Genomic DNA, 25607 nt, shown 5'->3' with positions numbered 1-25607 from the left:
TCAAACGGGATAACAACCATACCAGGATACCAACTTTTTCAGCAACCCAGTATTAAAAGAAAATGTAGGAAGGCAACAAATAACATTTATGCATCAGGCATGACTGTAACTTACGTTAAGAATGAATTAGCGGCGGTACAGCTCGACACGGCAGGGGGCAATACAGAGGAGCAAGAATACGTAACGATAAAGTGCAGAATCCCGAAGAGCACACAGGAAATAATTTTCATAAATGCTTACTGGCTTCCTAACAAGGCAAATAACAACATTCAGTGGCTCGAGAAACACTTAAGGGGCCTAAAAAAATACCCCATTCTCTTAGCGGGGGACTTCAACAGTCCAAGTAAAGCTTGGGGATATGACTGGACGGCACCGAATGGCAGAAAGTTAGAATACGTTATGAATAACGTACAGTTTACTCTGTTAAATGATACCACGATTGCTACTAGAACAGGCAACAGCGTCGAGAAAGACACGAACCCGGACTTAACATGGTTCAGAGGACCCATGAATGCCGTGTGGGAGAACAGCCTAGAGAACATGGGAAGCGATCATTTTATCCTTACAACGCAGCTTATAGTGAAAAAAGGACGAACCGAAAACAGAACTTTTAGTAAAACAAAGATTACTAAATGGGACGATATGCGAGCTCAACTATTACAGAGAGACCCAGGGGATGACTTAGATACTTGGGCAGAAGATATCAAATCTGTGTACAAAAAGACCACTAAGGAAATAGGAAGAGATGAAGATCACCCCTATGTTGACTCCGATCTCTTAAATCTCTGGGACAAGCGCCACAGGTTAATCAACAAATACAAAAAGAATAAATTAAACAAAGCATTACGCAAGACAATTCAAAGAATCACAATAGAAGCACAAGATTATGCCCAGGAATTAGCCAACGAGAACTGGCTTCAAACATGTGATCAGCTTAACGGACAGCTGCATACTCCGAAGGTTTGGCAAATATTGAGGACCCTTCTAGGCCAGGCAAAACCAAGGCACGCGATAACTAAACTGCGAATGTTGGAAAATAAAAATGCAGAGGAACTCGCTGTAGAATTTTTGCATACCTTTTTTCCAATCAAAAGCGACGATCATCCCTTACCAGATTACGACGAGTCTGGTAACGACAATTCCCAAGGCATCAACTCGCCTTTTTCCCTTCGTGAATTACATGCCGCCATGCAGAGCTTAAAACGGAACACTACCCCTGGAGCAGATGGAATCACGTACGCAATGTTGAGAAACTTGCCAGATAATTATCAAGAAGCTCTGCTGGAACATATAAACAAAGCATGGGAACAAGGTGTAATTCCAAAACAATGGAAAGAGGCAGTAGTAATACCAATTCCTAAGACAGGAAAACCACCCGACAAAGTATCCAATTTTAGGCCCATATCATTAACCTCCTGTATAGGAAAATTAATGGAGAAGATGGTTTTAGAACGTCTTGAGTGGCACCTAGAAGGCCTTCAACTTTTACCCGAGACAATGATAGGCTTCAGAAAACATGTTAGCACTCAGGACGCTATGCTGAGGATAAAAAACCAGGTGTTCGATTTACCAAGTACAGCTCAGCTAAGAACAATCGTAGGGGTCGATATGCAACGAGCGTTTGATAGTGTCACCCACCGCGCAATTCTAGAAAACCTCAAGGCGACTAAACCTGGGCCTAGAGTATACAACTATGTTAAGGACTTCCTAAGTGAAAGGACGGTTAAAGTGAAACTTGATGAATATGTGTCACCTAGCCATCCAATCACGCGCGGAACACCCCAAGGTTCTATTCTCTCGCCGACTTTATTTAACATTGCGATGATGAAGCTACCCGCATTGCTAGAACAAATACCAAACCTAGAACATAATCTGTACGCCGATGATATAACTATTTGGTGCTGTCGAGAATCACCAGGATGGCAAGAACACATTATTCAATGTGGACTAGATACTATACGTGACTACGCCGAAACACTAGGGCTAGAATGTTCCCCTCAGAAATCAGAATATATTGTCATTAGTGAAGACGTTAGCAAGCGAGCCGAAAAATATAAAAATTTAATCAAACTTCGAATGAAAGACGCAGTCGTACCCCGCAAGAATACCATAACAATCCTCGGTTTTTTTCTACAGGACAATGGCAAAGCATCAACATGGGTGCAGAAGCTGACCGTACAACTGGAACAGATCCTTGCAATGATACGTAGAATAACTAGACAAAGGAGAGGAATGAAAGAACATGAACTTCGTAAGGTTATAGAAGCCTTGATCTTTTCTAGGATAATGTACTATCTACCATACGCTAAGATAACCAGCACTCAGCGCAAAAAGATAGACATTATAATTAGAAAGTGTGCTAGACTTGCCCTGGGAGTTCCTAAGTTTGCACCTAACCATAAAATTGAAGCAACCGGCCTCTTTAACTCACTAGAAGACAGAATAGACATGCACAATCAAGCACAAATACAGAGACTTAAATCATCTAATCAGGGTCGACGAATACTGAATAGATTGGGATACGAAACCGCTAATTTACCCCCAATTCCCCCGAAACTATCACCATGGGATGATCCGCCAAGGATAACCGTAGATCCCATTCCAAAAAATATGCACCTGGAAAAGAATCGAAATAGGCGCTCAAAAAGAACAAGTGTAATGCAGAGGACAGAGGATAAAAGCACGTACTACACAGATGCCAGTCATAACGCCGAAATCAGCAAAGCAGCGGTCGTGGGCCATGACTCGACGCTTGTGAAAAATTACTTGGGAGTCCCAACGCCTCACGACGCGGAATTGCTGGCAGTAATGCTCGCCATAACGGAAATGACACACACATCTGACATGATCACAATCCGAACAGACAGTCAAAGCGCTTGCAGAGACATTCAAAATGATGATCTTCCTTACCACATACGCACAAAGCTCCACATGTACATGCATGCTCACCCCCTTCTACGCATACGCATACAATGGGTTCCAGGCCATCAAGGATTGCGAGGAAATGTAAGAGCACACCAGCTCACCCGCGCAGAAAATCCGGGACCTCCTATCCTTTGGCCTGTTGAAGATACTTACAGCCCCAGAGAAGAGCAGAAGATGCAGCGGAAAGAAAGGATACGTATTTTGAAATCTCGCAGGGAAGCATCAACAATTCTCAACACACCATCCTACACGCATTCGAGAGAGGACGCCTCAATCATACGAAAAGCACAAACACACACATTACTCACACCAAACTATACGCATTATATTAACAGGGACCCAGGCTCCCCCACTTGTAAACAGTGCGGGGCCTATCCATCAAATAAACACATCTTGTGGGAGTGCCCTGAAAACGCCATCTTGAAAAAGACAATACTTTCCAAATTACCACACAACCGACGTCCTGGCAGCTGGGAGGAGTGAACCACTCCCCCACGAAGGTTTGAAAAACTATGGTGGCCGCTTCTGGTGCAGCACGTCAAGAACGTTCTGGGCCAGGAGGCATGAGCCTACCAGGAGGCCCGGACTTGGGCTTTAGTTCCTTCGGGGCTAATAAATGTTATTTCTCTCTCTCTCTCTACCGCAGTGCAACTAGAAATCGATAATTATAGAAAGGAACTGCTCTAACAATTCTCTTCATTGAAAAGAGAAGCATCCACTATTGCAGTCATTTCTGTGACAAGGTGACAGACAAAGATGTAGAAGGGCTAATTAAGGAGATCTAGGTGCTCAAACTGAGCAAACAAAGGCTAAGGGAGGAAGACACCAAGTTGGCACAGCGAGTCGATGAACTAGACCAATTTTCTCGTTCTAATAATATAAAGATCGAGTGCTTTCCCGCTGAACCAGACGTGAACAACGTGATCTCCAAATTAGGTGGAATTGTGGGCGACCCAGTTTTAAAAGACGATATCGATGTCTGTTATCGTGTCTTCACAACGAAACAAATGAGCAAACCATAATAGTATGTTTTGTCCATCGAGGTAAGCAAAATTCCTTCCTAGCCCTGGCTAAGGAAAGACGCTTGGTAGCTTCATCTCTTGGATATAGTTCTACAAAGCCTGTGTTTGTTAATTAGCACTTGACGCATGAGAATAAGCATATGCTTGGGGCTGCTGTGCCGATAACAGGAAGACAGGGTGGCGACATGTCTGGACGAGGAGGAGGAGGAATAAACTTTTATTATAGAACCAGCACTTCATGGTGGCCGGGCCTAAGCCTCCCATGAGAGGACGTCGAGATGATTTAGCGTGGAAGCTTGGGCGTGTTGGTAATTCATTGGAAAAAACACAGCGCAAAAAAAGACACGGACACGAGAGAGCGACACGCACAGAGCGCTGGCAACATGTGAATAATTGGCAAAACACTGCAGCATCATTTCGAATGATGGCAATGATAGCCACGTGCTGACAATGCACACTGGCTGTTTGTCATTCAAATGTTGTTAAGATATGCGATTTCCCGAGATGAAAGTGCAATAGAAGGTGAACTAGGGCCTTGGCTCGCCGCCGCCTCACGGGAGTGCTGGGTCGGCCAGGTTTAGTCGTCGAAGGCGGAGCTCCGCAGAGCCTCACGCAACTTCGACGAGAGGGTCGTGGTGTTAATGTGTGTGACGGTGCTGGGCACTCCAACAGCATATGCGGTAACGTAGCCGGGTGAGTGCCACAGCACCGGCAGTTGGGGGTAGTGTAAACGTCTGGGAATATAAGGTAGAGGCGGGCGGGTGAAGGGTACTTGTTTGTTTGTAGCAGATGCAGGGTGGTAGCCTGCGCCCGGCTGAACTTTGGGGTGAGGTGGACAAGGGGGTGTTTCGCACGTCGAGAGGAAACCTCGCCTTTCGATGGGGCCGAAATTCGAAAACACCCGTGTACTTAGATTAAGGTGCACGTCAAAGCACCCCAGGTCCAAATTATTCCGGAGTCCCCCCACTACGGCGTGCCTCGTAGATCATGGTTTTGGCACATAAAACCCCATAATTTTTTTCAGGCAGCGGGGGGTAAACGCTTCATGTTGCCGCTCGTTTCACTGCGCCTCCCAAACTTAGATTACATGACCTCTAGTGCTATAAAAAATTATAGGTGCGCGGGAAGACAGCGCACATGAAGCCACTAGACATTTCGGCTCGCTCTTAGCATTCACACCAGTCGCAGACCACCTCCAAAGCAAGGCGCCGGCTGCGTATGCACTCAGCCTCGCGGGCAACCATGTGAAGCCATGGCCAGGCTGGAGAGGAGACGCGCGCTCCCCACCCACAGCACGCGCTCGATCACCTGAACTCGAACATCGGGAGCGCCTGAATACGGTACGCATCAAGCCACCATCTTTCTTGGCTTACCCTCGCACGCCTCTCCTTGCACCCGCAGCATACTGGACCTGTTCCGCTCATTTCTATCGCACTTGGACGTTATGCAGAACATCACGGCGAAGGCGACGACGAAAATACGCCTGGAGTATGCATATAATTGCTATCGCAAAAAAACAAAACCAATAATACAAAACATACATTCAGTGCTGCACCCGATTGTAACTCCTCGTAAGGAATGTTTGATCCAAAGTCTACATTACTGATCAAAGTACAAACGTAAAAACACACTCTCAAGTTTCGTCGTAGTCATAATCACCGCACAGTCTAAGTTGGCACTCAGGTAGAGAATATCCTCCCAAACAGTGTAACGGCTACCTGCAAAGCAGAAATGTAGAAATCTGCTTATTCACTTTAACATGGAATATGTCTTCACTTGAATTTTTAACGTATACCAATATCAATTGCCTCAATACTGCCATCTTGAAGTTTCGGGGCGAATAGGGATCACCATGTAAATATAACCGCCCTTATAATACACCCTCGGCATCCACACTTATACTATTCCGCTAGCATATGGAAACCCTTTTCCGTAATCATCATCATCATCTGCCTATATTTTATGTCCACTGCAGGACGAAGGCCTCTCCCTGCAATCTCCAATTACCCCTGTCTTGCGCTAGCGTATTCCAACTTGCGCCTGCACATTTCCTAACTTCATCATCCCATCTGGTTTTCTGCCGACCTCGACTGCGCTTCCCTTCTCTTGGTATCCATTCTGTAACCCTAATGGTCCACCGGTTATCCATCCTACGCATTACATGGCCTGCCCAGCTCCATTTCTTCCGCTTAATGTCAACTAGAATATCGGCTATCCCCGTTTGTTCTGTGGTCCACACCGCTCTCCTCCTGTCTCTTAACGTTAGTTCTAAGATTTTTTGTTCCATTGCTCTTTGTGCGGTCCTTAACTGGTTCTCGAGCTTCTTTGTTAACCTCCAAGTTTCTGCCCCATATGTTAGCGCCGGTAGAATGCAATGATTTTACCCTTTTCTTTTCAACGACAGTGGTAAGCTCCCAGTCAGGATTTGGTAATGCCTGCCGTATGCACTCCAACCCAATTTTATTCTTCTGTAAATTTCTTTCTCGTGATCAGGGTCCCCTGTGAGTAATTGACCTAGATAAACGTACTCCTTTACAGACTCTAGAGGCTGACTGGCGATCCTGAATTCTTGTTCCCTTGCCAGGCTATTGAACATTATCTTTGTCTTCTGCATATTCATCTTCAACCCAATTCTTACACTTTCTCGATTAAGGTCCTCAATCATTTGTTGTAATTCGTCTCCATTGTTGCTGAATAGGACAATGTCATCTGCAAACCGAAGGTTGCTGAGATATTCGCCGTTGATCCTCACTCCTAAGCCTTCCCAGTCTAAGAGCTTGAATATTTCTTCTAAGCATGCAGTGAATAGAATTGGAGAGATTGTGCGTCCTTGCCTGACCCCTTTCTTGACAGGTAACTGTCTACTTTCCTTGTGGAGAACCAAGGTAGCTGTGGAATCCTTGTAGATGTTTGCTAAGATATTCACGTATGCCTCCTGTACTCCTTGATTACGCAATGCCTCTATGACTGCTGGTATCTCTACTGAATCAAATGCCTTTTCATAATCTATGAAAGCCATATAGAGAGGTTGATTGTACTCCGCAGATTTCTCTATTTCCTGATTGATGACATGGATATGATCCATCGTAGAATATCCCTTCCTGAAGCCAGCCTGTTCTCTTGGTTGGCTGAATTCAAGTGTTGCCCTGATTCTATTGGAAATTATCTTGATGAATATTTTATACAATACTGAAAGCAAGCTAATGGGTCTATAATTCTTCAGTTCTTTAACGTCTCCCTTTTTATGGATTAGTATAATGTTGGCGTTCTTCCAGCTCCTGTAATACCTGTGCGTTAATGGGTGCTACCCATTCACCGCTGCGACGGGCAGCTGCGATGGCTCAGAACAGTGGCGTACAAACTATTTGTCGAATGCAGAGACAAGCCTCACCCTTCCCTGCCTCTCTACTATATATTGGTAACATTGAAATATAAAATTTTGTCTGATAAGTTATAATTAGTGAATATAAAAATTTGGACCACTTGATTATACTGGTTCCTTGTGTGATTCATAATCATGTCTGCCAGTAACAAAGATAATTCTCACAAGTGCATTTTTCAGCTTGATTTAATGCAATAAGAATCCGCAAGTCTCATACTTATACCAGCAAATAACGGGTGTTTCTACTAAGGCATTAAGTAATATTTAAAAATAGCCGCACAGAAATATAAGGACGCTTACTTCGGAGACATTCCGTGAGCGGTTTGGTCCACGAGGGGATGGAGGATACGTTGTAATTAGTCGCCAGTTATTCAGTTTCAGTGACCTCATCATAAATGCGAAATTTAAGTGAGCTCTCTGTACAAGCCATATCAGAATTTGGTTCCAGGTAAATGCGTTTACCCACGAAACCATGGCACGATGAATTTAGGCTATCGGAACTCGTAAAACTAAAACAGGGAGCCTGGCGCGTATGTATAGAGAGAGAGAGAGAGAGAGAGATTATCGTTACATTTTACCTGCCGTGGTTGCTCAGTGGCTATGGTGTAGGGGTGCTGAGCACGAGGTGGCGGGATCGAATCCCGGCCATGGCGGCCGCATTTCGATGGGGGCGAAATGCGAAAACATCCGTGTACTTAGATTTAGGTGCACGTTAAAGAACCCCAGGTGGTCCAAATTTCCGGAGTCCCCCACTACGGCGTGCCTCATAATCAGATCGTGGTTTTGGCACGTAAAACCCCATAATTTAATTTTTTTGTCGTTACATTGTCACCTGTGATATTAAAAGTGTTGGCGCTGGTGCCGCTAGGTCAGTATAATCGAGCGGATCCAAGAAGTAAAGACCTGAAAACTCGCTGTACGACTATATATTTGCATTCGGCTGGCATCAGTTCAGCCCTAAAAAGGACGCAAATGAAAAATCGTAGTATTACTGCCCACAATACATCAGGGGTAAACAAGCGGTATCAATCCGGCATTTTGCGATATCATGGTAAAAGTTGGGAGGTGTGAAGTGCAGACACAAATCACAGCAGACAACAGAAAAAAGAGCCCAAGTTCACGACGCTAGCTTCGAAACAAAGCAGTCAACACTTGGTTGAATGACGTCATCTTTAGTTAGACCGTTCACTCGTTAACAACTATCGGTACAAAAAGAGTACTTGAAGCAATTAACGCATGTGCGAAAGAGAGTTACTGATAAATTGTGCCTTTCTCTGGTGGCATATCCGGACCACAAAAATATCCCTTTCTATGTATCACTGTTGCAGTGCTCAGTAATTTGCTGGTTAAGAAATTAAGACGCGAACAGCACTTCCTATGGCGCAATGTACGTAAATTAGCCTTGGCCAGAAAATCTGTCATTGAAGAGCATGCAAAATCATTATATGTAAAGCAGACAGCCTTTATTTTGTATTCGCTCTAGTTTGTCGACATCAGTTTTAGTAAGAAGGGTCCCAAAATGTAGAAGTATAGCCCACGAGTTACAACAGTTTTATCCGCTAGCAACCAGACAGCAGGATTGATAACTTTGAAGCTCTTCGGAGAAAGAACCGTTTTCGGTTTGGGTTTGCTGTAACGTGGTCAATGTGCTTTGACGAATGAAGGGTGTTATTGATACCTTGTGCTAATTATTTAAAGCAAGTTGTTTCAGCAAGAAGCAAGTTATCTGCACACAGCAAAATGTCGAATGGTTTTGTTTCATAGTAATAGTCATAGAAACATTCTTTTCGAAATCATTTCCATTTGTCAGAATTCACACCATTTAATAATCTTCTGGAAGTCCTGATTCAGCTTGTGTCGCTCAGAAGCACTTTTGTTATACCATTAAACAACACAGTAATCAGCGTATAATTTCATTTTAATGAACATCTTACTATGTCATTAATAATTATTAGAAATAAAAGCGGCTTAAGCACGGTCACCTGTGGGACGCCAGAGTCTACTAAAGGCCACTCTGAAGAGTGGTCTCTGTAAAAAAAAAAAAAAAAAAGTTGCCTCTTTCTTAAGTAGGCTGACAACCAGGTTAAGAATTGCGTATGTTTCAAGAATTTTTTTTTCTTTTATAAAGTAAATCTTTGTGGTAAAACATTGGCAACCACTTTGCTGAAATCCCTCAAAATCGATTTGTTCAAATTTGGGTGAACCCGCTTGGCCGCGCGGATATTTACGCCTCTCTTTTCTGAGCCCAAAGCGAAGTCTGTAATTGACTACTCTGCTGCGAAGCACAATTACAATGTCAAGACAACGAATGTGATGGAAGCCATTGCTTCATCATTGTCATGATGCTTATGCGTTGTAAAGCGAGTATATATAGTATTCGAATTATCAACTGTGTTCTAGAATGGTATTTTTAAAGCAGCTTTTCTCAACTTCGTAGTCGCTAAAATCTCGCCAGTTGTTCATTCAAGTAGCCAAAAAAGTGGGCAGTCGCTAAATAGAAGTCTTTGTCGCTAAACACGGAGGAAAATGGCTAAATCTAGCGAGAAAATTGCGAAAATAGAAACGCTGATTACAGACCGTTAAATTATCGAAAAGCAACACCGATCTTGCGTTTTCTAAACATGGTTAGGTTAGACTGTCATAATGAATAACGGATGATGCAAGCGGCGGAAGCCGAAACTTCTTTTTTACTACCGTGCGACAGCCTCTTCTGCAATAAAGGTGTGCAAAGTGGCTCACGCAGGTGGCTCGCACTTCGAAGAACCATGCGCTTAACTGCCTAATGGAGGCCAGACGGGCGTCATCTGCTATAGCAGGTAGAGTGGAGGCCCCAAACGAAATTCTCGCAGCCTAAGCAGGGAATACGTAGTAAGAAAAGCATGTTTACGTGGGCGCTATATTCTGAGAATCGTGGCCTCAGCTATTGTTTGTTGGAATTCCAGCGGGCAGCCGACAGCTCTCGTTTTCGTAGGGCCGGGGTGGCAAATGGCCTACTTTGGCCTCCTCCCTCCCTCCCTGGAGATATGCTTATGAGACTCAAAATTGCCAGGGCCACATTACATATACACATTCAGAAATAGGTTGACGGAAGGATGGTCATCGCCGTAGCTCGTTCTTAGAGCACTGCAAGCATAATTCGGTGTTTCTAGCTGAGGCTGCTACAAGCAGCAAGGTTGCCATCCTACCTTTTTATTTGTTTCATTTTTTTCTAGTAATCATGTTAAGCACCAATTTAACGCTTCCATTTGCCTGCTTCAATAGTAGAAAAGAAGTTATTACCTCTGCGTTTTCATTTGTTTTCTTGCATTTCGGCTTCCTATGGTACATATACTTAATGAATCAACCAACAAACAAACGTTTAGATAGTGCCTTGGAACCGCTGCAGAGCTTTTGTACTGGTGCAGTTAAAGCCAGGACAAAAAGCGCATGTACTGGTAGGCTAGACAATATAACCTAGATGAACACATGTGAGGAAAAAACGATGTGGGCATGAGCGTGATTGAATTATAAAACACGACTATGTGCACTTAAGCAGACCAGAGCAATAGAGTTATAAAATATACTACTATAATAATAATCAGTAAACAAAATAACTTTACAAATGTACCCGGGACCCACCTACTGGTTTGGAACTGGCCGCTGTAAGAACAGGAATACTTTAGAAGAAGAGCGGGTTATACATTATTCGGCTCGGTACATCGAATAGATTGATTCGGAAAATCCAGCTGCGTCTAAGCGCAGTAATAGGCAGGCAACTATCAAGCAAAACACTTTTCAATGATTAGTCATGACATGATGGTGGGTAACTGTTACTCAGAAGAAGAATATGCAAACGTCTACAAACACGATTGAAACGTATGCATGTAAAGTGACTGTGGTGTACAATATTAGATACAAAAAAGAATACCGATTATAATGCCTGAAATTAGGCTTATGATTTGGAGCGTGAAAATATTCGAAGTTTCGAATACGAGTAGAATAATACATAATAACTATTCGCATTTGTATTCCTAGAGGAACCATTGGGTATTCTCGAATACAAGAAACTAAGCTTATATTTTGCAACTACGGAATGGTACAATCGGGTTTCTCTTGTCCGACGGCTAAAAAAACTATTGAAAATTATCAGAAGTGAGACAACTAGAAATGTTTCCGAAGCAAAGCAGAAATAAAATCGTTAATAGAAGCTTTGCTTTCCATTTCGCTGTGGAAGCCCGCCTAAAAAGCGGTGACTTTCATCTGTAGTCTGTCTTTTAGTGTTTCTGGCAGTTTTACCTGTTGCACAACATTCTGTGATGTCCTTGCAGCAGGCCCTTCACAAGTGCCTACCGCACACGATTCCTTCAGAAGCAGCATTTTTTTTTATTTTGTTCTCGCGATTTCTGATCTTTTTTTCGCCAACCAGTCATTTAGCGTTCTTGGAAAGCTAGTCTTAAAGAAGCCATTATTTTCAGGAAAGCTTGTTTGCAGACAGGCTCTAAAGTCATTGGTAGGCTATTCAGGCAGTTTGTTTAATAATAATTAGTGACCTTGGGCTGAAAACAGATCATTTTATGCTGATAGTAACTCTCTTTTTTGCGGTATAGCCAGAAAAGGCGTAGTACGTAAATATACCAACGTAAGAATTCCTGCTAGAATTATATGCATCTGCGTTTAATATTCGTTTGACTTTTCGATATTTGATTCGATATCCGATGCCTACTATTTGTATTAAATTCGTATTCAAAAATGCTGATATTCGCCCACCTCTAGTTACAATACAGACGTGAAAAACTAGCTTACGTGAAAAAATTACCAACGTTTCTGAAATAAGTGAATGTAGTTAGTGCTGATTGCAAGACCGCATAATCCTGGCCAAAGGAATCTTCTTTAAGATGCCACAATTACAGATAGAGAAATCAAGGACAACAAAGGCAGGGACGTCAACTATACGAACGTCCGGTTTGCTACCCTACACTGTGGGTAAGAAAAGGGGGAAATAGAAAGAGGGAGACAGTGCACACTGCGTGTGTACACTGCAATGTGCACGGCGAAGTGCCCTGACACCAAAGACAAGTCCAAGCAACTGCTATGCAGGGTGTCCCAACTATTATGCACCAAGGTTTAATAATGTGCAAATGCCACATATCTGCCCATACCCAAGGTAATGTTGTTTACCGTCACTTGGAGATACTCATATTGCTTTCTTGCATCCCGCCTAATTACATAATTAGTCGTATATAATTAATAAACGTCTGAAATAATATAATTAGATTAAAAGTGTCAATAAGAAAATTGTAGAGTAGCATAAATACTTCCGATAGAGCTTTCTGTTGCTCAATACGTGCTACATAAAGGTGTTTTTCCGAGTGTGAAAGAAGCCCGCGAATACACGCAAAATTACCGCCCGACTCGCCGCTCGAGGCACTTTGCGCTTCACCTACTGTAGCATGCGTACTTAAAGACCCACTGGGAAATCTTATTAAGGCGAAAGTCTGTGTTGGCGGTGCTCTTGGCGAAACTGGGCCGTGACGAAAAATGGCCGTCACCTTAAAATATGCTCGGATTGACATCACATTTTTCAGGGACGTTGCTGTAAACTAAGTTTAGCCCAGATTGTATTATTTAATGCATTACCAATATGCCTTACAAAGAAGACTAACCCCGATTGTATAACTTCATGTATTACCAAATGTGCAGCAGTCTTTCGCCTTCTTGCGTTACAAGAGTGTAACACCTGCCGAATTTTTTCTTACAGAGAATATAATGTAAATGAAGAGCTCAGCTTACTGAGATACCTGGAATATAGATATCCATGTGCTTCTTTCGATGTGAACTGAAGGTTCCTAAAATTCTGGTAGACGTCCTGCGAACAAAACAGTTTATCAGCATATTTGCTTAAGTCGTACTGTGCGTTATACGATGACATTACTTTTTCTCTCCAAGATAAAACTGTCGCTTGAAATAAGCTGAAGCATTTGTCACGTCTTCAACCTCGTCAACTTCGCATCGACGATCTGTGGGTCCGGTTGTATGAACTGTCCATATTGGTTCTTTGGTATCCAAGAACTGAAAGGAAGGAGAGCCGCATACTTGTTATACATACTGAGGCATCGCTGCGTGAGCCTATTGGCATATATACAGCACTCATTTTTCATCAATGTCCTTTGATTATTCGCAATGCACCTACTGGGATTAAACATTGTATACCAGCCCGTCGCCTTTATCATCCTCATTTATAAGTTCACTGTCCTTCACTTACAGCTAGAATTCTGTCAATGCGCTCAAACACAAATGCTCTTACACAGGATTGGACAGCTCCCTTCTTATCTGTTAATATATATGAATGGATAACTCCTGCCATGAGCACTGGAAGTCAGATGCGTGTATATAACCACATGAATTATTACAATCATTGCGCAGTTTTATCAGCGCGCGTTATACAGGATGTTTCAGCTAACTTCAGCCAAATATTAAATATACAAACATAAGCGCTACGCGTGTCGTATTGGCACAGTATTGTTCTGAGCCGTTTGGCGCGTCATTATATTTTTTTCAATCCGCCAAGCTGGGTAAATAGCAAAGATTACTTAATTAACCTTTTAATTACTAACTCTAGCGAAACGTCCTCAATACAAAAATTGTAGTGCTTGTTCAGAAACATCGAATTACTTCATCTCTGCTAAGATAACTGCCCTGATAATGTTTTGCCGCGTTTCTTTAGAGTGCGCGAAATTTTCAAAATACCACGTGACTACCGGCTAACGCGCCGCGCCTTAGTGCCCTCAAATGTAAGTAAACGGGGATAGCCGATATTCTAGTTGACATTAAGCGGAAAAAATTGAGCTGGGAAGGCCATGTAAAGCGTAGGATGGATAACCGGTGGGTCATTCGAGCTACAGAATGGATAGAAAGAGAAGGGAAGCGTAGTCGAGGACGGCAGAAAACTAGGTGGGGTGATGAAGTTAGGAAATATGCAGGCGCAAATTGGCATCAGCTAGCGCAAGACAGGGGTAATTGGAGATCACAGGGAGAGGCCTTCGCCCTGTAGTGGACATAAATATAGGCTGATGATGATGATAATGATGAGTACTCCTTTAAATTTCCTCTCCTGGTCCCACATTCGTTTAGATGTCACCGTACTATTGATTGAAGATATATAATTCTGCCATGATGATTTCTCTGCCTGCCTTCTAATAAATCGTGCTTTGGTTCTGGCCTGTTTGAAGCCTAAAAGGTTGTTATAGGTGGGGCACTTCTATAGGATTCCCCAGGCCTTATTTGGTTTTGGTATTTGGTACACTCGTTTGTCCACCAGGGATTTAGCTTTTTGCGCACAATACCGGATGACTGAGGTATCACCTTTTCTGCCGCCGAGATTATGGTATCAGTGAATTTTTGATTAAGTTCGTGAACGCTCAGTTATGGCGAAATAACAACTTCAAGTTTCGCGTTCTCCATAAAAGCCGGCCCGTCAGCGAGTTGCAATTTCCACCGACGTGGCTTAGTGCCTAAGGTTGGTGGTGACGGTAAGAGATTGATGAATGCGGGTAAATGATCACTACAATAAGACGTGTCGAGGGCTTCCCATTAGAGATCATTAAAAAGAGATGTCGAGCAAAAGGCTAAATCTAAACAACTAAAAGTTCGGGAAGTTGGTGAAAAGCAGGTCGATGCATCTGAGTTTAAAAGGCAGGTATCATTGCACAGAATAAAATCTTCAACGAGCTGCCCCCTTTGGTCAGTTCTGACACTACCCCAAACACTTCAATGAGCATTAAGATCTCCTACCAAAACAAACGGCTCTGATAATTCTCCTTTAAAATTTTTTATATGTTTAATAGTAAAATGGGTATGGGTTCGAATGTACAGTGAATAAATGGTGATAGTTTTATGAGACAGAACGGTGACGCCTACAGCCTCGAAAGATGTATTCAATTGGACATTTCGCGTAAGCGTGCCGCCCTGCATGACTATAGTTACTCCTCCTGACGAACGGCTGGAACATTCGCGGTCTCTTCGGACCACGGTGAAACCTTTGCGAATTTGACTATTTTTCGAACACACAGTGGCAGTGTGTCCTCAAGACACACTGCCACTGGCGAAAATTTGCTGATGATGTCTTTGATGTCACCCATATTGTGTATGAGACCTCTACAATTTCATTGTACGATGAAAGCCATGGTTACGGAATGCAAAATGTACCAATGTCTCTGAACTTAAAATTTAACGGTGACATACGTTAAGGCACAATACTCGTTTGAATGGCGGTAACCATTCAAGTTACCTGGCCCTTTTTCGGTGCAGTTACAAGGAGCTTGTCCTTCTTAGAGTGTTCAGAAGAGCGCTGTTCCTTTGGCGTCGATGACGCTGAGGTTTTGGGGTGGACCTCCACCGCCTTCACTGAGGCGTTGAATGATCGCGAGCCAGGCGCCGAGACACACGTCTCGGGCCTTTGCGTTTGGTTTGGCCTTTAGACCTGCGGAACAGCTGGCTGCAGGGCCGTCTTTGATGATTATGGAGCAGCACTGGCTGCTGCCACCAAGGGGGTGGATGTAGTTCCTACGGGACCACTGACTGTTACCCCGGTAGACTCCTGAGACCGAGGTGGGGCTGCCCCCTGCTGTGCCACGCTGGCATAGCTTATTTGAGATAAGAGTGAACGCCTCTTCCTCGCTACGAAAAATGAAATTTTCTCTTTTACCGTGAAGGCAATCCCCTCCTCCTCCTTCCAAGAAGGACATAATCACGAGTATGCTAGATGATCCGCTTTGCAGTTTACACAGCGAGAGGGAACGTTACAGTTTTCAGGAGGATGATCGTTGGCACTGCACTCTGCGCATGTGTCTTTGCCTTGACATGATTGTGATGCATAGCCAAAACTCTGGCACTTGAAGCATCGCCTTGGCTTCGACATGTATGGTCTGACATTGATCTTTAGATATCCTGGGTCAAGAGAGGTGGGGAGATTGCTAGTGCCAAAGGTAAGAACCACGTGTTTGGTGGGGACTTGTTCATCGTTTGTTCGGTTTGTTATCTCAATTTCAATCAGATTTTTGTTCTTGGGAATCCTCGAGGAGTTTCTTCCACTCAAGCTGAGAAAATCTTCCTCTGAGATTACGCCTCTACAGGTGTTTATAGAGCGACGGGGAGAAATTAACATTTAAATCACCAATACTGGTGAGATTGGACAGCTTTTGCACTTGTTCTTTGTTTCCCCATTCGATTAGGAAGCCTCCGTTAGTAAATTTTGTTGCTTTGTATTCTTTACCAATTTTTTTCTATGGAGCATTTCACCACCAAGAAAGGGGATAGCTTAGGCATACTTGTTGTTACTTCACTATGTAAGATGTAGTATCGTGGGGAGGTGTGTAGGTCGGTTCGGTGGGTAAATTGAAAGGGTGCATCAGTGCGATCTACTTTCAGAGGCCGATCTGGCAGTCGGGAGAACGCTTCTGCGATAATATGGTTTCAAAATTCGGCGGCGGTGGTAGCCATCCACCATCGAGCATAACAAGGGGTCTCTGCAGGTTCTAAGAAACCTGCAGACGCCAGTTATGCACCGCCACTATAACCTAATGTACATACCCAAGACTGGATATATTACACTCGATTAAACCTTGCCGCCCGGAAATTCGGAATTAAGAAGAAGTGAAAGAAGACAGGAAAGATGAAAAGGCGAGAGAGAAAGACGAATCTTGGACAGGACAGGAAAAGGCGAATACCGATTTCCTCCAGGCGGGTAAGTCTAGAGGCACCGTCTATGTGAAGCCGAAGTCAAAGAGGTGCGTTTCCTCCGCCGGGGGGCCTTAAAGGTCTGAATACCCTGCATCGGCTTAACCCCCAGGATCCCCCTTTCCCCAGACACGACTAAGCCGCGCACGGCTACATGCGAGAGGTTCCAGAACACATTTTCTCGGGTCCGTGGTGCCGCAACACACCAAACACCTGCTGACGCAGACGCCCTTGCGGGGCTATGCTATATATGTCACAAACGCTGTGGCTGACATTACAATAGCAATTTTCAAACAAGGAAAGAAACCACTATTATCACGCTGTAAAAACATAACACGTACCTATTGAATGCGCTGAAAAACATGCATTCTACGATTTCAAGTCTACAACGACGAGAAACAGCAGGTGGCATATTGCTTCCGAGCGGGGAAACGTGCTAGGGCTGTCGGAAAATGCCAGGACGCGAGCTCTTTCACTACCATATAAACTCAAGAAGAATTTCAATCTCATCAGTATGTTTACAGTGATAACAAACACTGTATTGCGATGAAGGGGGCAAGGTAAGACAAGGAAGCCCTTGAACTTTACCTTAAGTTTTAATGTCATGCATGTATGTTTATACAACCACACATAAGAAAAACCTATTGGATGTGATGCACGCGGCACATTCAGCCAACATTCTCCCACGTATGATGCTAATATGCCGATATGAACTAACCTATCGTATAAAGACAAGTGCTGTTCATAGAGATATTCGCAGTCCTTACGCATGTTTTCCGCTGTATTCTTAAACGATCGTCAGCTGGAAGCTCTTCCTCCAATATATGATGATGATTATTCTTTATTCACATCCCCTTTGAAATGGCCGGAGTGGTGGCAAATCGTCACCTAGCCCTCGTTAGTTAAACAGGTAAGCTATACATGATTTTCTACCGAGCTGAGCCCAGCGCCGCCCCTCGACCGAAGACGCAACGATTTTCGATTTCCATGGAGTGTCGATGAAACGCAGTGACCACTTTTGTAAAGGGCCGAAACTGCCATTCACTTTCTCGAGTCGATGTGGAGGAGGAGGAGGAGGAGGAAACAACTTTATAAAAAAAATTTTTCAGGGCGTTGTAGGTGGCCGGTTGTCTGCGGCGACCTCTTCCGCCCAGGCAACGATTCCTTTTTGTAGCTTTTCTTCAGGAGACCGTATTAGGGTCTCCCATGTCGCTTCAGAGGGAGCTGGCAGAAGCTCTCTGGGTGGGGGAAGACCCTCGCATTCCCAGAGGATGTGTCTTTGGTTTCCTATGGCATTTTTGTCGCAGTTTTGGCATATTGGATCAACCTCCCCATTTGTGAAGATCGCTAAGCGATGAGGAGTGATAAGGCTGTTAGTTTGAATTCGGCGGAGGACAGTGGCCTGCGCTCTTGTAAGGTTGCTGTGTGGTATTGGGTATATTCTCCTGTTCTCTTTGTATAGGTTGGTGAGTTCGTTGTAGGAAGTCACTACCTCTCCCATCGGGGGGTCCGGTTCCAAGGAGAGCGCGACCCGGTTTGTTAACCCTCGGGCCACTCTATGCGCTTCCTCGTTACCGGGATTTCCCGAGTGAGCGGGGACCCAGACAAGATTGATTTTTGTTCTGTCGTCCTGATTAAAGTTTTTCAAGATCTTGGCTGTATTTTGTCCCACACTGCCCCTCATAAAGCTGAGAATAGCGCTCTTAGAGTCGCTCAGGACAGTATGGGTAGTTGGGTTCATGATGGCCAGCGCTATGGCCACTTCTTCGGCCTCTTTGATTGATGCGGCTCTAGTTGAGGCCACATTTACAATTCTAGATTTTCCGTCCACGGCACTCAGGGTGTATGTGTTGTATCCCTGGTTGGCGGCATCGACAAAGACCGCGGTTTGGTCTTGCGTGTGCTTTTCGCGTAGTTTGTCTGCCCTGGCTTTTCTCCTGCCATCGTGCCTGCCTGCCAGGGTGTTTTTGGGTAATGGCTTGATTATTAGGTAATGTCTGATTGCGGGAGGTAGTGGTGCTCTGCCTCCCGTGGTGTATATGGGTTTAATGTTCAGTCTACTCAGGATGTGTAGTCCCATCATCGTGTCTGATAGGCGTATTATTTGTGCTGTTTTGTGTGCTTCGATCAGCTCCTCTAGGGTGTTGTGCATTCCAAGTTGGAGGAGCTTCTCGGTGCTGGTATAAACAGGCAAACCTAGTGCCCATTTGTACGCTTGTCTAATTATAACTTCTATTTTAGCTTTGTCTGATTTCCTGAGATGATAATAGGGGAAGGAGTAGACTATGCGGCTGATTAGGAATGCCTGAATCAACCTACACAAGTCCATCTCCTTCATTCCTCCGTGTCTGTTGGCCACTCGCCTGAGCAGTCCACAAATTTGTTTGGCGGTGTTCTGCAGTTTTGTGAGGGCCGCGGTATTCTGCGTGTTGTGTTGAATAAGCATACCCAGCACTCTAATGGTCAGAACCGGAGGAACCGGGCCGCTTTCCAAGACAATTTTGATCGGTGCCTGTTGTTGGGTGTCAGTGTCTGGCGTCTTCTTGGCTTTATTTCTAATGATTAGGAGTTCGGATTTCGTGGGGGAGCATGTTAGCCCGTTGTGTCTGACATACTCTTGCACAACATTTGCTGCCTCCTGTAACGCATCATTTATCGCACCATCCGAGCCGCTGTTTGTCCAGATGGTAACATCGTCCGCGTATATGGCATGTTTGATGTGTGGTATCCTGTTTAGTTGTTGTGGTAGGTTCATCATGGTGATATTGAAGAGTAGGGGTGAGAGGACGGCACCTTGCGGGGTGCCTCTTGTCCCTAGAGTAAGCTTTTGACCACGCACTTCACCCAGTTGGATGGTTGCCGTTCTTTCTTTGAGAAAGTCGGAAATGTAGGCGAAAGTTCTTTCGCCTACATTCAGCTGGGATTGGCCATTTAAGATGGCCTGATGGGCTACATTATCAAATGCTTTACAGACGTCCAGGCCCAGTATGGTACGAGTCACTCGATGTGGAGGGTTCAGTAGAAGAGCGTTCTTGAATACTTGGGTTAGGTTTCTCGAGCCCTGTGGCGACAGGACCAGGCAGGTACAGAAGCGGCACACTTTGGAGAGAGTCGCAGGTGTAATCTGCGACTCTGTCGCATGGTTGAAGTTATCTTGAATGGATACTTGGCTAGGAGCGAGTTGTCACAGCGTCAGGACAAAGAAGGCGGGCGTCCACCTGTGCTCTGGAGTGACTTATCCAGCAGCCCACCCCCGTAACATCAGCCGAGCACGATATTAAAATCCTGCCAGCTTATCAATCGTTGCATTGTTGCAGCACTCCTACTGTGAGGGACACTGACAGGGCGAGCAGAGCTTACTGGTCATGGTCAAAAGTGTGGACGTTAGAAAATAGAAACGTCTCATCTAGAACAAGACGTGTAAAAAATTAAACACAAAGGAATGCTCCGCAGGCTAGAATGAATATCGCAAGAAAACGCAGATGATTTTGGCAACATGCTTTCTGTCGCAGTTATGTGGGTCTTAAACAAAAAAGTCACAGACCTGCGTGGCACACGCAGCACAGTCACAGCGTAAGCTGATGGAGCGGCTCAAGAGTAGCTCCAATTGGGGCACCACGCACAAATGGGTCTTCGCGGCAGTCTGTTCGCCTCGTTTTGACGAGAACGATCTGAACTGTCTGCCCGGCGTCGAACAGCGGCTTGTAATGCTCTCTCCACAGCAGTCTACTGCGCCCGATCAAGCCTTACAACTACAACTTACATGTCGGGCGCGCCGCGTTTGCAGTCACCTTAACTAGATGGCGCCACCATACTGGCGGAGGCTCGGCAGCTCGGGAGCGCGTTGATTGCGCGCCTCGTCTGAATCGCATATCGTCGTCTGCGCCTGCGGACGCTGCGTTTGCAGGCATCTTACCTAGATGACGCCACCATACTGGCGGAGGCTCGAGTCGTCTCACCCTGCGTTTGCCTTAGAGTATTTTCCGCGGCCCGATAGCAAGCGCTTGCGCGGCTCAGTGGTAGAGTATCCGGCTCCCAAGCAGCGGGCGCGGGTTTGATCCCGGCGAGAATCAGGTACTTTGTCTCGTTTCCGGCGATAGCGGTTACGCGGCCGCCGGCGGCGGCATAATCGCGACCCGAAACGGCTAAGTGACAAGCGTGTTCACGAAGTTTTCTAGATCAATGAAGAAATTTCCAATAAGCAAGCTTCTCCAACCGCAACGCTAACAAAGATTTCACATTCGACGGCAATCTGAAAGTGAAACTGGCGAGAGAAATTCCGGCAGGTTAATTCTACGAGAAGTCAAAACAGGTGGTATATTGAACTGTTTCTTCTGACATTTTTACACATTCCGCGAACGTGACTGAATAGTGCTAAACTCCTACTCATTTTCAGGCAGCTATTAGTAAAGGGAACAAGGTCATCAAAGGTCGTTGGGCGACGACGACAGTATTACAAAATGTTTTTTTTTTCGTAAATTAGCGACATTGTTTAAGGCCACGAAAGTATAATAAAGGAAATATCTTCATTTACAGTGCAAATAGAAGGGGTAGTAGCTCTCGGCATTTTTTGAATTGTGAAAAAAAAACTCTTTTAACCAGACTTAGCTATTTATTATGTTTTGTATCAATACATTCAAAACTAAGATTTGTCCGTTTCAGCACAGGTTTCAAATATATAAGCGATTCTAATGCTGTGCTAGTTGAAGAACGAATAGCCTGACTATTCGTAAATTGATTCGTAACCTGAATGAATTTATAACATCTAGCTACAGTCAGTAAAAGTGACACTTCGAATATTGCAACTGAAAGACATTATTACCGCGTATAATAAAGAATGAAGAAAGCTGGAGCATTAACGTGAGGTAATCCAGCCGTTATACGTCTGTTAGAGCAGTAAAATTTCGCAGTTTCGTCCGAAAGGCGAAGCATCGCTTGCGATAGCAAATTAATAGACAGCTAGACGAAGTAAGGATCATAGTTTTATCGGCCGTATAAACTTGGAAAAATTCGCTTACTGGCTAAATTAACAAGCGTGGTGTCAGCGTGCACAGGCAGGCATGAACAAATCACACTCAATGACCGCGGACACTGGCTACCAAAGCGCGTCAGGACACACGGCAGCAGCAGTGAGCGAAGTGACCTTAGTGCTGTGTATTGCTTCAGCGCAAACACAGCGGCGAGAACACAGCACGCGCAAAGGTATTGACCCTTTTCGCGGAGCAGTTTGTTTTAGAGAAACAAGATGGCGCTCACGGCGGCGCGCCATACCTCTCCTCAGCGACCGCGCCTGAATACGAAACCATTACCGCTTCTACCTTGCTTCTGTGCGATCAGCTGTCGGAAATGCAACTGAGTTTTCGATAACACGCTGTGCTCTAATCATGCTAGATTTATTCATGTGGATTGAAGACGTGTGCAGTAGTTGGCTGGAAAAATAGTGACTGGCATGTTAAGGAATGGAATGAATCTGTGTGGCCAAGTTCGCGGACCGCTGCTGCAACTGTCTGAACGTGTTACTGGCACTTTGACACGTACGGCTTTCCTCGAGGATACAGAAATTTGCTCATCCGCCCGCCTTGTATGGCTAACCTTCAAAGAAAGGGCTTCATCCCCAGAACGTCGGCAAGAGTGCGTACCACTCGTTAAACAATGACAAAGGGAGTAGCGCCGCTTCCTGTCACAGTAAGTTGCGCGCACGTTGTCTATACACATGGGTCCCAAATGGCAGGAAAGTTTACGCCCACTCTATCGCCGACGTATCAAGAATAAGTGAATGGGCGCACACCTGAATATATGCGCACTGTAGTGTATATGCACAATAAATGACGGACTACACCGATGGCGCACGAATCGTCGAAGCTGAATATTTCGTGGCGGTATTACAATGTACAAAACAGCTACGTTTCAAGCTTTGTGCGCAGCAAAAACAAATCTATCGGAACTGAGCACACCCCCAAGCGATTAGGCAGAAAATAATCAGATAGTGGCCGCACCGAGGAACTTCACTGAGTCAGAAACTGACAAGCCACTGCTTCGAAATATTTGCCAAAGAAAGAACAAAGAGCAAAACACACTAATCCTAACTGAATTCATGAGCGGAATGTTTGGATAGCTTGGAATACATATATAGACCAGCTTTTAGAACAAGCACCATATACGCTGCTTGCGCCGTTCGGGCATAGCTTAATCAGCTCCGAAAGCGCTTTTGCACGTTCTCTGAAGCTGTGATCAAAGCTTCGTGTCGTCCACCTAGTCACCGTCTACGATATCTCCGAAAACAGAGGTTTTCTAAGCCGCGCCGGCGTCATACACTTCCATTGTAAACAAGGAGGCAACGGAGGCAGCTGAGGCAACCAATGGACGCGTCACCACGTGATTAAACATGGCAGCGCCCACGGCTTAGCCGCGAAAAGGGTCAATAAGCCGTCTGCAGATAACTTTCAAAATAAGGGGTCTGCGGCCGCGCAAAGTACGCAGTTAGTGCCGGAGTAGAACACCGCCCACCCCCCTCCCCACCCCTTTCCTCCCGCGCTGCCTTCCCGCTTTCCGGCATGCAGGCGCGAAATTCAGCCGCGATCATTGGTGCCCCTTGTGCGCGCTCACAACGCCTGAGAACAACGCCGTCCCCCTCCCTCCCTCACTCGGATCCCCCCATGGCCTTTAGCACGACGGAAGACAGCGCGTTTCCTGCCAGCGTTCCTCCCTTGCGCGTGCCAGATTGAGCCGCGATCGTCGGCTCCCCTCGCGCGCTTTCACTCGCACATACAGCATACGGCCGTGCGGTGACGGTGTTATCGTCCTTGTACTTTATACGGAACACCACGACGGCGACGACGACGCCTACGGCAGAAATGAGCCTGGAATGCCCATATACTTCCAATCATAATAATATTAGTATTATCACCATAATACGAGGTGCATGATACGAATGAAGTGATCAATTATTCCTCATGAAGTCATAATGGTTTAAATATTCCGCAAGCGTTTCTAACTGTGTGTAGAAATTAGCACAAGATGTCTATAAATGCGACATCAATAATTCTTACAAAAAACATAAATACTTCTATTCAAAGCACAGTAAAGGCTTTGTTATATTCATATGCCTCAATTCCGAATTCAAACTGCACGCCAACGTTACACTATGATTAGGTTTCCGGGGAAACACTGGTGCATTTACAGAGGCTTGTTCCCATTCACTAAAAGAAGTCAGTTGCTAGTGTGCGAGCAGTGCTGTCGCTTTTGTCTTAGCTTTCTCTTTGTTTTTGCCCTGTAGGAATGACGAACGAATACAAACTAGAAGAGTTTCCTTTTCTCCTAAATTACAAAATAGTTTAAACAAAGGCCCCTCGTAACAGTTCAGGTTTTTCTAAATCCTTGGAAAACACCGGCAGGATGCAGTCAGCTGCTCATCCTGTGCTAACTAAATTAACAGCCACTACTTAGCAATTCATTTTCGCTTGTTGGCCTTCTGTAAAAAATACGCACCGCACTGGCCGATGAACGCACAGGCACTGAAAAATAACAAATGGCCTGCAACATGAAATCACGCTTGAGAAAGTTCTTCGCGAAACACTATTGATCAAGGAGAAAGTTAGGTTTGATTTGTCACACAACAAGTAAAGATACAATTTAATAATTTATATTATGATTCAGCAAAACTTACCTACTTTTCGTATACTGTAAGCTTTCATTGCGTGGGCTGCAAACTTGCATTCCGACGGCACCAAACAGACGGCAAACAGAAAGCCTGCTAGAAGCTCCATGTGTTGCTGCAGAAACCTCCCGAAAGCGCACCGTCTCCGATAAATTCTCGTAACGCTTTTACACAAAGCTTTTCTCAGATATGACGAATGGGCGCCGACGTCAGCTGAATGTTGGGCAGTTAGCAGGTGTGCGACCCAAAAATAGCACACATAGGCATGAAAGTTATATAGTCAAAGAATGCATTATCTAAAAGCGTCTGCTTGCGTCATCAGTTTCACAAAGCTGAGAGGGAAAAAACAAGCTTCAGTCTTCGCCTCTTCCATAGGCGACACTATTATCATAGGCACACGCTTCACATTCGAAGGCGCATTTTCCTGTTTCTTTGGCGACACTAACAGCTCCTCCTACAACGCAATGAAGGATAATGTCATGAGAACACGAGGTGAGGATGATGAATTCTATGGCGTACAGAACGTCGGCAATAACAACACGAGCAGTGCAAGCCGCTAAGGGGTGGATATGCGGAATGGCTGTGCGGAGAGACAGTCCAGAAAGGGGCGTCGTGACTTTCCGAAGTAAGCGGCAAAGCATAGCGTCCAAAACACATACGGCGGCTCCTGTGTCCACGAGTGCAGATGCGCGAACACCGCCAACGAACACTTCGATCATGTTTGAAGGACTGCGTTGAGAGCTTTCACGTTTCGACGGTGCCGCGGTCGTTGCCTCTTGGACTGCGACGATTAGTTTTCCGCGTCCCGAGTTACGGGACGGGGTCGCATGGGCGACACTGAGGGACGGCGTGAAGACGGTGAACGGCGGGTAGATGGTGTCGGGCGCAGAGTCGGTGATATAGCCGA

General features: G+C 45.0%; 1 protein-coding gene across 5 annotated transcripts in view; it reads right to left on the bottom strand.

Moving 5' to 3' along the window:
• Positions 1–24895, bottom strand: part of LOC119458406 (uncharacterized) — a 30116-nt gene extending 5221 nt beyond the window's left edge. Inside the window, exons 1-4 of one of the 5 annotated variants that reach the window (XR_007468020.1) lie at positions 24710–24895; positions 13241–13377; positions 13107–13174; positions 5579–5665 (exon numbers count right to left, since the gene is read on the bottom strand). Coding sequence is in view for 2 of the 5 variants with exons in the window: in XM_037720246.2 (XP_037576174.2) it covers positions 5577–5665; positions 13107–13174; positions 13241–13377; positions 24714–24809 (390 nt within the window). In the remaining 3 variants the exon portion in view is untranslated. Of the gene's footprint in view, positions 1–5576; positions 5666–13098; positions 13175–13240; positions 13378–17033; positions 17522–24709 lie in introns of those variants that run through there. The other 4 variants (XR_007468019.1, XR_007468021.1, XM_037720246.2 and 1 more) reach the window with 4 other exon arrangements.
• Between the last annotated feature and the right edge of the window lie 712 nt (positions 24896–25607).

This window comes from Dermacentor silvarum, chromosome 7 (genome assembly GCF_013339745.2).
Source record: "Dermacentor silvarum isolate Dsil-2018 chromosome 7, BIME_Dsil_1.4, whole genome shotgun sequence".
NCBI classification, from domain to species: domain Eukaryota; kingdom Metazoa; phylum Arthropoda; class Arachnida; order Ixodida; family Ixodidae; genus Dermacentor; species Dermacentor silvarum.
The sequence above is the reverse complement of the archived record's forward strand: the minus strand, read 5'-3'. Positions and strand labels throughout refer to the sequence as shown.